The 15,280-nt window shown below is 33.6% G+C and overlaps 1 protein-coding gene across 1 annotated transcript in view; it reads left to right on the plus strand.

The window, feature by feature from the left end:
- The window catches only part of ADGRL3 (adhesion G protein-coupled receptor L3), an 812,769-nt gene extending 800,895 nt beyond the window's left edge, over positions 1 to 11,874 (plus strand). Inside the window, exon 24 of the mRNA XM_087434391.1 lies at positions 11,130 to 11,874. Within this exon, the coding sequence (XP_087290517.1) occupies positions 11,130 to 11,206 (77 nt within the window). The 3' untranslated portion in view covers positions 11,207 to 11,874. The remainder of the gene's footprint in view (positions 1 to 11,129) is intronic.
- The last annotated feature ends 3,406 nt before the right edge of the window (positions 11,875 to 15,280 follow it).

Below are 15,280 nucleotides of genomic sequence, written 5' to 3' on the forward strand. Positions count from 1 at the left end.
GCTGTACTGTAGTATCCTATTAGGGGGTGATGGCCACATATGTGATTTAACTTTTCTCTTGTTAAGGCCATGTCATTTTACTGAAAGACGTCAGTGAGATGTAACTCTCCGTTCAAGTAACACATGACACACATGGCTAGCATGATATAATCACTTATGGATGATAAGTAATTGGTTGGTAAAATGTTACTTAGATGGACATTTCTGGATGTATCTACATTCTCCATCTTTTGCCACATAGCGGTACCTCCATGACTCGGATTTAAGAGGAGAAAACAGGGAGAGTATAATTAGATGGTGTGGCAGGTGAAGGGACGAGTTTTAGCAATGATTACGGGGAAAAATAGCGAAGATTATTAGAGGTTAACACATAAGTATTTAAAAATGACTCAGGGTTTGATTTGATAGGTTCTCAAACAGAATACTGCCCGTTGGTAGCCAGGCGAATGCTTTCTTTTTCTAGAAATAGACTTCCAAATTAAATGAAGACAACTGCAGATGTCTTTTTATAAGTATTTTCATATGAAAACAATACAAACTTATAAATCACAACAAAATAACTACAAAAGAAAAATCCCCAAAGCTAGTGTAGCAAAAACAACAAAAGGTGTCTGATAGCCTCTCCAATCTCAGTGTAAAAAAAAGCAAGTCCTTAACAAAGACCTACAAGGCCCTACATAACGGGCACCCAGTTCCCTCTGAATTCATCTCCTACTATTCTTCCCTTCATCCTTTCCTCTCAGCCTCACTATTCTCTGTATGCCTCACAGAAGGTATACTTCTGCTAAAGGACTTTGCAATTGCTGTTCCCTCTGCTGCAGTGCTCCTTCCCAAGAAAATTCCTACAGCCACTTGTCACATTCCCTTCACTTAAGGTCTCCACTGAAAAGTCACTGTCTCAGTGAGGCTTGTGCTGAGCAACTTATCTAAAAATCCAGCAATCTCCCCTTCCACTCTTCTTTGTTTAATTGTTCTCATGACATACTATAATTTTACTTATTTATCTGGCATATTATCTGTCTCTCCAGGTTATACTTCCATGAGGGTAGTGATTTGTGTCTGTCTTAATACAGTGTAATTTCAGTCCCGGGAATAGTACATGGCATACAGTAGGCACTAGATAAATATTTGTTAAATGCATGAGTGAATGAATGGGTAAGTGGAAATGAAAATTTTAAAAATAACATTTTATAAAACTTGCCATTGATGTCAATTTAGTACATACACTTCTAAGAACTGTCTAGGGGTTTGCCAATGTATATTTGTGCTTTTGTGCTTATGTGTGTATGCACACACATGCATAAGTATGTTTGCGTGCATATATACACACTTTATATAATTATATATTTTTCACTGACCTACATTTATATACATAGGTTTAATATTACTTATGATAAATAATTTGCTGCACACTGCTTTTTTAAAAAAATTATAAGTAGACCACAGACAGCTTCCTATGCAATACATCTATGTTTCTTATCATTTTTTATAACCATTGTATGTTTTTCAGCCAGGTTCAACCTCCCATTTAAGTTAATTCCAGCTTTCTGGTGTTTTTTTACATATATCCTTTACACTTAAGTTAGCATATTTGTAGATAAACTCCTAGAAGTAAAATTTATGCATTTTTAACTTATTATGGAATATTTTAAACATATGCTAAAATAGACAGATAAATGTAAAACCCTCATATACTTACCATCCACTTTTCAACTATTATCAACAATTGGCCAGTGCTGTTTCATCTACATCCCCATTCATCTCCTCCTTTCCCATTTTCTTTGGAAGGAAATCATTTTTATGATTTATGTTCATTTTTTATGAAGCAAATCATGTCATTTTATCTAAACATTTTTCAATATGTCTTTCTAAGAGATAACTACTTTAATGTAAACATAACAGTAATGCCATTCGCACCCCTTAAAATTAAAAATAATTCTTTTAAAATCCTCAAATGTCTAGTCAGCGTTCATATTTTCAAATTGCCAATTGTTTTATAGTTTGTTGGAATTAGGAACCAGATATAGTTCATTCATTCAGACTGATTGGTCTCAAGTCTTTTTTTCCCTTGCCTTTATTTATTTATTTATTTGGGTTAAAAAAATTATGCTGTTTTCCTTTATGGAGTTTACAACAACCTGGATTTTGCTCGATGCATCACTGTGGTGTCTTTTGCCAAGTTCCTCCATTCTCTGCATTTCCTCTCACAATGATAGTTGGATCCAGAAGCTTCAGTAGATTCAGGTACAATAGTTTTGAAACCTACTTCATAGGTGATGTTTTCTTCCATCAGGAAGCAAACAATGTCTGGTTGTCTCTCTTTATGTGGTGTTAGTAAACATTGATTATCACATCAATATTTATGTCAATATATTTCCAGTCATTTTCATTACTTGAATCTTATATCCCAGTGGATTTCTCTAGAAGAATTCACAGGAATAGTATTTGTTGAGTTCATAGATGTTCAAAAAAGTTTAATGACAACTTTTATCCTTGAAAGACAGTTTGGCTGGAAAAAAATATGGACTCACATTCACTTTTCTTGAGTATGTAAAATATTATAAACATGTTGCTTCTCTGTCTTTTGGCATAAAATGCTGCTATTGAAAATCTGATGACAATCTGATTTTCTTTTCCTCATAAGTAACTTGGTCTTTTTGCCTTAATGTTCACAGGATTTTTTTTCTTTTTCTTCAAATTCCTATATTGTTATTAAAATATGCCCTCAATGTTGGCAATTCTGGGTCAAGTTTTCCAGTATGCGTACCTTTTTCAATATTGTTTTTATTTTAGATATTCTTCTTGAATTATAACTTTTAGCATTTTTTCTGTTTCTTGGAATTGATTTTCTTGTTCATGGACATATATTATATATATATATTGGAGCTTATTTTCCTTCTATTTCATTTCATTGGTTTCTTCTTTAGGGATTACTATTATGGATATAATGTAGCTTATTTTCCCATATCTTTTATCTATCCTTTCCCTCAAAATTTCTTATGGCTTTCCTCCCTTTTTTTATTTTTACAATTTTCCTTTTTTCTTTATATTTCTAAGAAATTATCTATTGAATTTAGTAGCCTATGTATTCTTTATATTTTTCATTACTAAATTTATTTTTTCTTTTATTTCTGATTTTTTCCTCAGTTCAATCACCTTGTTTGAACTTTTAAAATTCTGATCTATATTGTTTTTTCATAAGTTCTAGCACTTTATTATTTCTTTTAGCTCATTTGAAAATTTTACTTTATAATTTTCATCTCTTTTGAGCATGTCTGGCCTGCTTTCATGTCTATAGGTTTTCTGCTTCATATTCTTTTGTTATTTCCAAAAACTTTGTATGGGCTTCAAACCAATCACTTTCTGTAGCCCCTACTGATGTGAAATTAGTTTTCCTGAACTGTTAGAAAGGAGAAGTGGGTCAGAATATCTTTTATGGCTTCATAATTCTAGAGCCCTTTCTTGTTTTCATGACATCTTAAAAAATATGGTTTTATGCTTTCTGAGCTCCCCTGATCTGGTCTCCCTCTTTTTATCCGGGTCTTCTCTTGTCTTTGCCTATACAGTTAGCCCTCCATATCTGAAGGTTCCGCCTCTGCAAACTCAACCAACCACCAATGGAAAGGCATATGATGGTTGTGTCTGTACTGAACATATACAGACTTTTTTCTTGCCGTTATTCCCTAAGAAGACAGCATAACAACTATTTACAAAACATTTACATTGTATTAGCATTATAAGTAATCTAGAGATAATGTAAAGTATGTGGGAGGATGTGGGTAGCTTATATGCAAACACTAGGCCATTTTATATAAGGGACTTGAGCATTCTCGGATTTTGGTATATACGGGAATCCTGGAACCAATCCCCTACGGATACTGAGTGATGACTGTGTTGTCCCTGTCCTGCTCCCAACAATTTCTTCTCATGGTAGAATTTTGTCCTAGATGGAAGCTTTCACTGGTTAGTTTTGAGTATGTACAGAAACCGGATTGCTCCGTTCTGTCAGATCTTACGTGGAACTCACTCACCAGGAACGGGAATGCGCCAACACTCTTCCACCTTCAGCCGCTGTGCTTTCTGGTGAGAATCCGCTGGAATTTAGGGGTTCTCCTCCTTTCAGGTCATTCAGATGCCCATTTGCTTCATTCTTATCCCTCTTATACATCCTATACAATACAGTTTTATAGTTTTTGGTGGTTTATCTCCGTCTACTTGTATTTTGGAGCCTGTTGGGATATTTTGTCATCGTTTTTATTGTAGTTGCTAGCTGTGAGGTTTTGGTTTTGCTATCCTAATTTCTGTCTCCTTTTATGATAGACTTTGGAAAATCCAATATTATGCCACCAGAACCGCCTTTTCAGAATGTTCTAGAAAAGTGGATGTGTAGATTTTCAATTTTGGTAGGTAGTGGTGAATTTCCTTCTCATTTACTTTCATATACAGTTTATGAGAGTTTGTTTCCCCACACCGTGGCTAATGTTAGATATTATCATTACTTTTCATCTTTGGCAGTCTAATAAGTAAACAGTTTTACACCACTGTTTTATGTTGCCTTTCATGAATGCAGCTTAAGGAGGAAGAGGTAATTTGAGCTCTTTTCATGGCTGTCCTAAGCCGTCATGTACGTTTTCCTATGAATTATATCCTTGAAACGTATTTCTAACAGGTTGGTGGTCTTTGTGTTGATTTACTGTATTAACAAATTGGTTAGATAATTTAAAGAATTTCAATATAGTAATTCATATGTGTTGTAAGTATTCTATGTCTTTTGTTTTTCATAACCATCCTGTTATGTAGACACTGTTATCCCTATATTCTGTTTTCTTCAATGATTTGAAATCCCATGTTTGTCACTCTTAAATTACAAAACTGTACTTGGATTAATTAATGGACATTTAATTCTGATTCACTGAACTGTGTGTCTACTCTTCTTCTATTAACATTCATTTAAAATTGCTATTTTTATAACGTTTCCATGTCTATAAGGACTATGTCCCTCTCAACACATTTTTCATGCATTTTTCTTTCTATTAGATGAAATTTAGTTGTAATTTTCACTTTCTAAGGAAATAAGTGACTTGCCTGAAGTCACATTATTAGGGATGGGCAGAGGCAGCATTTGAAATAAAATCTGCCTGGCTCCAACATGTATGCTCTGTTAATATAGTTCTTGTTTAAAAATTCAATTGTTTTCATTCAGCAGGAAAAACAAATCTGTGGTGTGTACTGTGTGCCGGATTCCGTGCTAACTGCTAAGCCTGCAAAGAAAAATTATTTTGTTTCTGAGCTTGAAAGCTTATTGCCTCATATACTATTGTTATTCTTTTTTATTGCCAATTTCCCTCCAGAAAATCATATATAAATCTTTATAAAGCCTTTAAAACCCATAAAAGTAGTCATTTTTAATATCATAAATACATCAGTTGGGCACAGAGACAGTTTCTAAAATAACTTTTGTTTGGATCCATTTTTATGGGAGAAGAATACTTAAAAAGGAATAGAAGCAAGGTTTATATTTTAAAAATAACAGAGTAAGTATAATCTAGTCTACAAAACAGTTGCTTTTGGAGTTTATACATAAAAGTCCTAACTCATGTTCCCTAATTCCCCTTTAAAGATTATTTGATATATTGGAAAACATGGCTCAGGTTTCAAATCCTTCCTCCTTATATTAGTCATTTATAGCTAACTATTTATAGTTTATTTATAAACTATTACCCTGAAACTTTTAGTGGCTTAAAACAGTAATATTTATTATCTCACAGTTTCATTAGGTCAGGAATCCAAGTGAAGCTAGGCTGAGTGCTCTGGTTCAAGTTGCAGTCAATCAAGATGGCAGCCAGGACCTCAGTCTACATAAGGTTCAACTGACTAAGAGTCCACTTCCAAGCTCACTCACCAGGTTGTTGGCAGGATTCAGGGCCTCAGTTTTTCTCTGTCTGTTGGGCACAGGCTGTCCTCAATTCCTTCACTTGGACCTCTCTATAGCACAACTCACAACATGGCAGCCTGCTTCAACAGAGCGAGCAAGCAAGAAGACAAGAGAAATCTGTGCTGGCAAGATGGCAGTCAAGTTTTAATCTAATCTTAGTAGTACCATTCCATCACCTTTGCTCGATTTGATTCATTGGAAGCAGGTCACTAGGTTCATCCCACACGTGAGTGGAGGGGATCTTAAAAGGACATGAACAACGGGAAGCAGAGGTCATTATGGGTCATTTTAGTAATCTGCCCACCACTCTCCTTTCCGTACTGATTCTGCAACCCTGGCTTGTCTGTATAATAGAGACTTGTAGGTGAAAAGACACGTATTTAGGAGTTATTATCAATAAAATCAAATCTAGATATGCATGGAATAAAATCCTGTCAAAATTTTCTTTATTTTTACCATTACTGATAATAGCTAACATTTATTAAACACTGTATGGCCAATGCTGGACTAAATGTTGTACAAGTTTTACCTTATTTAGTATTCATGTAAAGTTACTAAACAATCTTAAGAATTAGGTGATACTATTTGCCTCTTGTTATACTTGAGGAAGCCAGGGCACAGAGAATCTAAGTAACTTGCCCCAAGTCATACAACTAGTAAAAACTGGCCAGCCTATCTTCAACTCCATGATTACCACCCCTACATTGTAAACAAAAAGTTGCTTTTTTTTTTTTTTAAGTCTCTCTAAATATTGTGAACTGCACACTCTCTACTTCATTGCTAGGAACTAATTTTGAGACCAAAATCATCTTGTAGGTAGGACTTTTGGGTGTCTGTTTGAGGAAAAAAACAAGCCAGCTATGAGTTAAAGTTCACGTAAGTATCATGCGGTGAGGCTTTGCTGCACAGAAATTTTATCAGCCTGAAGCAGTTATAAGGCTGAACTGTGAAAAAACCTGAACAGACACAAACCATTTGCAGATAATTGTACTGACATTCCTACTTCATTACTTTTTCATGGAATTGAATTTGTGGTGCTCTTGCCAGGAGACATGAGCACTACCTTCAAGAGGAAGACATGCCACGTGTCCTTGTTCTCAGTTGAATGGAATGCTTTTAGCAGGAGGTCACCTTGCAGCACGAAGGACACATTTACTTAACTAAGGGACCAGGCTTAATTAAAATAAAATCATTTAAAAATGATTTCACATGATCCTGTGCATTTAGCCTAGCTATAGGTAAAAAAGATTAGATAATAGAAAGTAGTTGTATAATGGAGCTCTCTGTGCAAATTTGGTATTCATTCCAATGTATATCAAGCATCTATTAGATAACCCACTGTTAAACTCTGAGGAGGAATAAAATCTGAGACAAACATAGATATATTGTCAAGGATTACTTTTGCATTCAGTGAGTACTGAGCTTAAGAAAACATAAAGCATTTTACGGGAAACTAATTAATTAATAAAATGAAACAATTAAACATAGGTTCTTTGACCTGTCCAAATGAACGTCTTTATGGCCCTGACACCAGTCTGCTTTCTGCACCATGACTCTCCAATTAGTCATTCAAGTCACTTCATTAAACATCTGTTGAAAGTAGGTTTTGTATCACTGCTGTCCCCTCACTCATTCAACTAGTGATTGCATATGTCCTCCCTTCTGAGAGACTTTTTCTGAGTAATATGACCCCACACATTATTTTTACACATTTTAAAGTTGTAAAATTTCTCACACTTGCAGAGGAGTCCCTAAAATGTATAGTTTAAAGAATAATTATAAAGCAAACACACATTTAACCAATACTCAGGTTGGGAATTAGAAACTTGCTGGTAACTCATATACCTATTGTATACCCCTTCTTGCTTTATCTCTTTCTTTTAACTCTTGTCTTTTCTTTACAGCTTCATTACTTATTTGTGCATCCCTAAAAAGTATAGTGTTGTTTTGCCTATTTTCGAATGGTATTTAAATGGAATCATACTTAATCCTTTTGTGACTTTTATTTTTTGCTAAATTTCATGTTTGTGGAAGCCATCCTCATTGATGTGAATATGTTATAGTTATTCACTATACGCTATAGATAGTTTTTATTGGTGAAGAGCATTATATTTTATCAATATACCACAATTTATTTATCCAATCTATTGTTGATGGACATTTGGATCATTTGTAGTTTGGGGCTATTACATCAATACTGCTATGAGCATCCCAGTGTGTGTCTTTTTGTGCATGTTTGCAAGAATCTCTCATGTTTTCTTCATTTTTACTAGATAATGCCAAATTATTGTCAATTTTACTAGATAATTCTATACTATTTTCAAAAGTGAATATGCCTGCAGTGCATGAGAATTTCTGTTGTTCCACATCCTCACCAACACTGATAGTTTCTCCTTCTCCCCCTGCTCTCCCTCCCCCTCCCCATCCTCCTCCTCCCCATTCTTATTCTTATCAGTTCTAGTTAGCCTAGTGGCCATGTACTACTTTCTCATGTTATTTTTAGTTTGTGCTTTTTGATTATAAATGAGGTTGAGCATATTTTCATATGGCTATTGATCATATGGATATCTATTTATGTAAAATACTTATTTTGGTTTTGGTACCATTTTTATTTTGGGTTCATTTCTTTTTCTAATTTATTTATAGGAGTTCTTTATATATTCAAGATATGAATTCTTAGTTATATGTGTTGAAAATATCTCCTCTCATTTTGTAACTGTTTTTATTTACTTCATGAAGTCTTTTGATTCACAGACTTTCCGTATTTTAGTATAGTCACAGATATTTTTATTATATATATTATATATAATGGCAGTACTCTCCAAATTGATCTAAAGAGTCAATTTAATTCCTATCAAAATCCCAGTGACCTGTTTTGCAGAATTTGATAAGCTGTTTTTAATATTCATATAGAAATGTAAGGGACTCCAATAACAAAAACGGACTTTGAAAAGAACTAGGCTGAAAGACTTACACTTCCTGATTTTAAAACTTACTACAAAGCTAGTTAACAAGCAATAGGATACTGGCATAAGGATTGACATACATATCAATGGAATGGAACTGAAATTCCAGAAATAAACCTTTACATTTATGGTCAATTGGTGTTGACAACTGTGCCAAGCCAATTCAATGGGGAGGTGGGGGGAACAGAAGCCTTTCCATAAACAGTACTGGACAACTGGACATCTGCATGAAAAAAAATTTGGTGTTCTACTTCACATCATATACAAAAACTAATTTGAAATGAATCAAAGACCTAAATTTAAGGCTAAATAGATGAAATTCTTAGAAAAAAAAATAGGAGCAAATTTTCATGACCTTGGATTAGTAAATGGTTTCTTAGTTTGATGCCCAAAGCACAAACAGCCAAAGAAAAACTAGATAAATTAGACTTCAAAAATAAAATGTTTGTGCTTTAATGTACACAATCAAGAAAGTGAAAAGACAACCTACAGAATGGGAGACAATATTTGCAAATCATAAGGAATTTGTATCCAGAATATATAGAAAACTCTTATAACTCAACCATAAGAAGTTAAATAACCTAATCAAATAATGGGGAAAAAAATTGAATAGATGTTTCTCCAAAGAAGATATACAAGTGGCAAATAAATAAGCATCTGAAAGGAGATATTCAATATCGCTAGTCATTAGAGAAATGCAAATCAAAACCGCAGTGAGATACCACCTCACACTCACTAGAAGTGAGTGAAACAAGACAGACAATAACAAGTTTTGACAAAGACATGGAGAACTTGGAACCATCAAACCTTGCCTGTGTTATTGTAAATGGTGCAGGCACTGTGGACAACAGTTTATCAGTTCTTCAAAAGGTTAAAAGGATAGCTACCATATGATGCAGCAATTCTTCTTCTAGGGATATACCCAAGAGAACTGAAAACAAATGTCCACACAAAAACTTACACACAAATGTTCACAGCAGCATTATTCATAATATTCAAAAAATGCAAACAAACCAAATAACAATATTGTTCCAGCAATAACAAGGAATGAAGTACTGGTACATACTAGAACATGGATGAATCTCAAAAATATTGTGCTATGTAAAAGAAGCCAGTCACACAAGACCACGTATTGTATCATTCATTTATATAAAATGTCCAGAATAGGTAAATCCATAGAAAGAGAAAGATTAATGGTTGTCAAGGGCTAGGGGAAGGGGAAAATTTGGTGAGACTGCTAATGTATATGGTGTTTCTTTGGGGGGTGATATAAATATTTTGAAATTAGGTGATGGTTATGTTTGCATAATTCTATGAACATTAGAAACCACTAGACTGTATACTTTAGACAAGTGAATTTTATGTTATATGAATTATGTGTCAATAGAAGATTGTAAGAAAATTTTACTTGCCACATTGTGGATTTGTCTATTTTTTCCTATCACATTTTAAGTTTTCATTATTACCTGAATATAAAAAGTCACTAAAATTAAAAGGGCTGTACCTTTCTGGAGAATTGCACCTTTTATTTTTATTTTTATTTTTTTTTTGTGAGGAAGATCAGCCCTGAGCTAACATCTGCCAATCCTCCTCTTCTTTTTTTTGCTGAGGAAGATTGGCCCTGGGCTAGCATCCATGCCTATCTTTCTCCACTTTATATGGGACTCCGCCACAGCATGGTTTGACAAGCAGTGCGTGGGTGCGCACCCGGGATCTGAACCCCAGGCTGCCGCAGTGGAGCGTGCGCACTTAACTGCTGTGCCACCGGCCAGCTGCACCTTTTATCTTTAATAAATGTCTTTAGCTGTATTTTTTGACTTAAAGTCTATTTGTCTATTATTTATACAGCTATACCTGCTTTATTTGATAAGAATTTGGCTGGTTATAACTTTTGAAAAATTTTTTTTACTTTCAACTTCTCTATTTTCTAATTCTAGATGCTTCTCTTACAAGTAGCAAGGTTCTTGGAAAGGCCCTAGAGATGTATTCATTAGCCATACGTTTTGGTTAAACTTGCAGTATAAGGTACTTTTACTGTAATTGATTAATTACTACTTTTTCCATTCAAGTTTTCCTCAGTCATACTTCCCTGCCTGATGGATGGCAATAGAGTGGCCATGCGAATTTTGGGGGTTCAGCTAAGGGGATAAGTACTTTAGATGTAGAGGGGTATGTTTTACAGAGTTATTTTCCTAAACATTTAATTCTTGTTTGCCATGTTGGTGTAGGAATGCCTTCCAGGAGCCCTCCCACTGCGCATTGTGCTGAGTCACCCGGCATCACGGCACAGAACTTATGGCCCTGAGAATGAACTGCCATATGAACTTGTCCTACGGTACCTGGCACCAAAAATATGTGTGAAGTGGAGGAGAAATAAGTTTTGAAAAGTATGAATGTTGGAACTCATCTGTGGAAAATTTTTCCAGTCAAAGAGGTTTAAAATTGTAAGCAGAGGATTTGGTTCTTCTCTATGCTTAGTCAAAACAGCAGCTCTCTCTTGCCAGGTATATACTCAGTAATTCACATGTACAATTATGAATACATGTTTTTTTTGTTTTTTTTAAGTATCTTACACAATAGGATCTATTAGACCTCCTGTGTTTTGTAGGGTACAAACCTGTAGACACGCTACAAATAAATACATCGGTGTGTTCGGTCTCATCTTTTATGCGACTCCACATCTAGGAACACATCTTAGTATATTTGATGCATCTTGTCCTGTAAGTTCCAGATGATATGGCTCATATTAAAAAAAAAAAAGATTTCCTGCTGATGTGACCCAAAATACTAACATTGATGAATATATCATAAGATATACCACACAATACGGCTATCGACAATAATTTGATTAATGAGTACATAATCCTTTAATATATTTCTCTGCGCAAGAAAATTTTAAATGCCCTGAAATCTCATAGCTCATATATGAAACAAACTTACAGAAGTTTTCCTAATTTTGACAAAAATCTTTAAAAATCTATATGATATTATTAATAATAAGTCATAAAGCTGAAACGTTTCTACACTATAAAGTAGAATTATCTTTCTATTCTTTTTACTGAAAAATTTTGAAAATTGTTATTATATGAAGAGCAGTAAAAAGGTATGCAGCCAAAAAATTTAGAGAAATACTGTTATATAGGTATGACCAAAAATAAATTTTTTTAAAGTTTTGTTTATTTGTTTTGGCTTAAGGCATTTGTGGCATTTATCAGCTTTTTAAAACTTGTAATTTGTTATGATTTCTTTTCTCATTCTAAATAAATATTAAATTTTATACCTAATTTGTTATTAGTTATTCTTTATTTTTTTTCCTTAGAGAGAGCACTCCAAATTACATAAATCTCTGGCCCCTTACAATACCTGAATTGTGTCTGTTTCTTTCTGTTGGAATGGCCTTTCATTTTAATTTTTGTCATTATGTGAATATAAAATGGCATTTCACTGTGGTCTTGTTTTGCATATCCCTGGTCATTACTAATGTTTTTATTGGCAATGTGAATTTTTTTTTCTTTGAAAAGTCTTTGATCCTTTTTTTACCATTTCTTTTATGATTTAAAAGTTTTTCATATTGTTTTGTGGAAGTTTTTTTATAACATCTCAATATTTGTTGGTTATGTATATTACAAATATTTTCTCCCACCTTATAACATTTTTCACTTACTTCAGTATGTCTTTGATTAATAACAGTTCTCAGTTGTGATATAGTTATATTTATGTCTTCTTAATCATGGTCAACTCTTTTTTCTTTTCCTTTGCTGAGGATGATTTGCCCTAAGCTGACATCTATTGCCAATCTTCCTCTTTTTTTTTTTTTCTTCTTGAGGAAGATTAACCATGAGCTAACCTCTGTGCCAGTCTTCCTCTATTTTGTATGTGGGTCACCACCACAGCATGGCTGGTGAGTGGTGTAGGTCTGTGCCCAGGATCCAAACCCATGAACCTGGGCTGCCAAAGTGGACCATGCCCAAACTTAACCACTACACCACAGGGCTGGCCCCCAACTCTTTTTTTTAAATGTATTTTTAAGAAACTTCCATATCTCTAAATCTAAAAACTTTTTAAATAGGTTTTTCTACTAGACATTTTAAACATTTCATTTTTGACATTTGTCTTTGATTTATAAGCACTTTATGTTTATATATGGGGTGAAGTGGCTTCAAATTCATCTTTTTTTCATGTGGATAGTGATGTGTTTCCTCAAACATCTTTCCTTTCCCAAATAATCTGAAAGATCACGTCTGTCATATACCAACATGTGTCACTTTACACTGTATTATTTATTGTAGCTTTATAATAATTCCTGATAGCTCTTTGGACAATTCCTTTGCTCCTGTTCTCTGGCTACTATTGGCCCTTAACTCTTCCATATAAAATTTTAGAATTATATTACGTTTCATGCATAACCTTGGTAAACATTGGAATTATATTGAATATGATCATTATCAGGAGATATATGATTTCCAGATATCAGTCTTTCTAGCCAGGGACATGGTACATCACTTTATATATTTAGATGTCATTTAATATCTTTTAATAAAGCTTTTAAAAATTTCCCCTTAGCAGTCTTGAACATTTTTAAAGATTCTTGATATTCTGTAATAATATAAATTTTGATATCTGTTTAATTGTATTTTCAGGTTATTGCTAGTAATTAAAAATGCAATTGATATGAATTTTGTATTACTATTAAATAGTAATTTTATATATAAACAATTTACTAAATTATTTGTAGTAATTTTAGTTCTTTTTGGATTTCTATGTAAATTTCTATAGCTTTCCTACTTTACATCTTTATGTCTCCTTTTTTTCCCCCTTGTCTTATTACACTTGCTAAGACTTCTAATACAATGTTGCATACAAGCACTGGGTCGTGCATCCTTGTCTTAGTCCTGACTATAAAGAGAACTCTTCTAATGTTTCCCCTTTCAGGGTGATATTTACCTTAGGTCTATCCTCTTTATAAGATTAAAGACATTCTACTCTATTCCTTATTTACTAATAATATTTATCATAATAGGCACTGGATTTTATTAAACACTTTTTTTAACCTAAGTAGATGATCACTTCTTTCCCCTTTAACCTGTTAATGTGTTAATTAAGTTATGAATTTGAAAATATTAACGTATTCTCACATAACTGTGATACCATTTTGGCCAACATATATTATTTGAAAAATACATTTGGATTCAATTTTATAATATTTTGTTTAGGATATTGCATCTATATTAATGATTAAAACGTTTCTGTAATTTTCCTTTCTTATATTTTTATGGGTTTAATCTTAGGTATATCTAGCAATAGTAGAGTGAGTGTGGAGAATTTCCTCTTTTTCTGTTGCCTATAATATTTGGCATGATCTGTTCTTTGAAAACTTGATAGAACTCTCCTATCTTCTGGATTCCATTTTTATTATTAAAAAGCTAACTGTCTATCTTTCATTCCTTTGAAAATAATCTGTCTTTTTCTCTATCACATTTTAATATTTTATCTTTTTATTTGATGTTCCAGAGTTTCATTACGGTGTTTCTGTGTGTGGATTTCTTTTAACATATTCTACAAATGATACATCAGACTTCTTGAAACATTTGTTTGACATCTTACATTCGTTATAGAATATTCTCAGGTGTGCTTTATTTATTCATTTATTTTTGGTGAGGAAGATTAGCCCTAACATCCATTCCCAATCTCCCTCTTTTTGCTGAGGAAGATTCGCCCTGAGCTAACATGTGTGCCCATCTTCCTCTATTTTGTATACAGGATGCTGCCATAGCATGGCTTGATGAGCAGTGCGTAGGTCCACGCCTGGGATCCAAACCTGCAAACCCCGGGCTGCCGAAGTGGAGTGTGCGAGCTTAACCGCTACACCACAGGGCCGGCCCCTCAGCTGTGCTCTTTTTACCAATTATTTTCTTTCTCTCTATCTGGATTACCAAATAGATCTGTGTTAAACTTTCTCAGTTATTTTCACCATCTCTCAGTCTTTTTCATAGTTTCTGAGTTCTCTTCTCTGTGCTACACTCTATAATTTCTTCTCACCTATCTGCCATGGTACTAACTCTCTCCCTCTGTTGTGTCTAATCTGACGTTATAATCATTCTTTGAGTTTCTATTTTCAATTTTCATATTTTTAATTTCTATAAGTTCTCTTTGAGTCTTTTTCAAAGCTGCTTGTTTTTCTTTATTGTTTCCAATTCCCTGAAGATAGATTCAAACTGTGTTTTGTTTCCTGAATTCTAAACAGTATAAATATTTTTTATTCTATTAATATGAATATATGATGAATTTATGGTCTGTTTCTGCTGTTGATTTTTTGTTTTGCTGGGTTTTACACATAGTGTCTTATTTCTTTGAGTCTTTTTTGATTTATTTTTCTTTG

This window comes from Ceratotherium simum, chromosome 8, assembly GCF_057802395.1.
Source record: "Ceratotherium simum simum isolate JZ-2026a chromosome 8, ASM5780239v1, whole genome shotgun sequence".
Taxonomy (NCBI): Eukaryota; Metazoa; Chordata; class Mammalia; order Perissodactyla; family Rhinocerotidae; genus Ceratotherium; species Ceratotherium simum.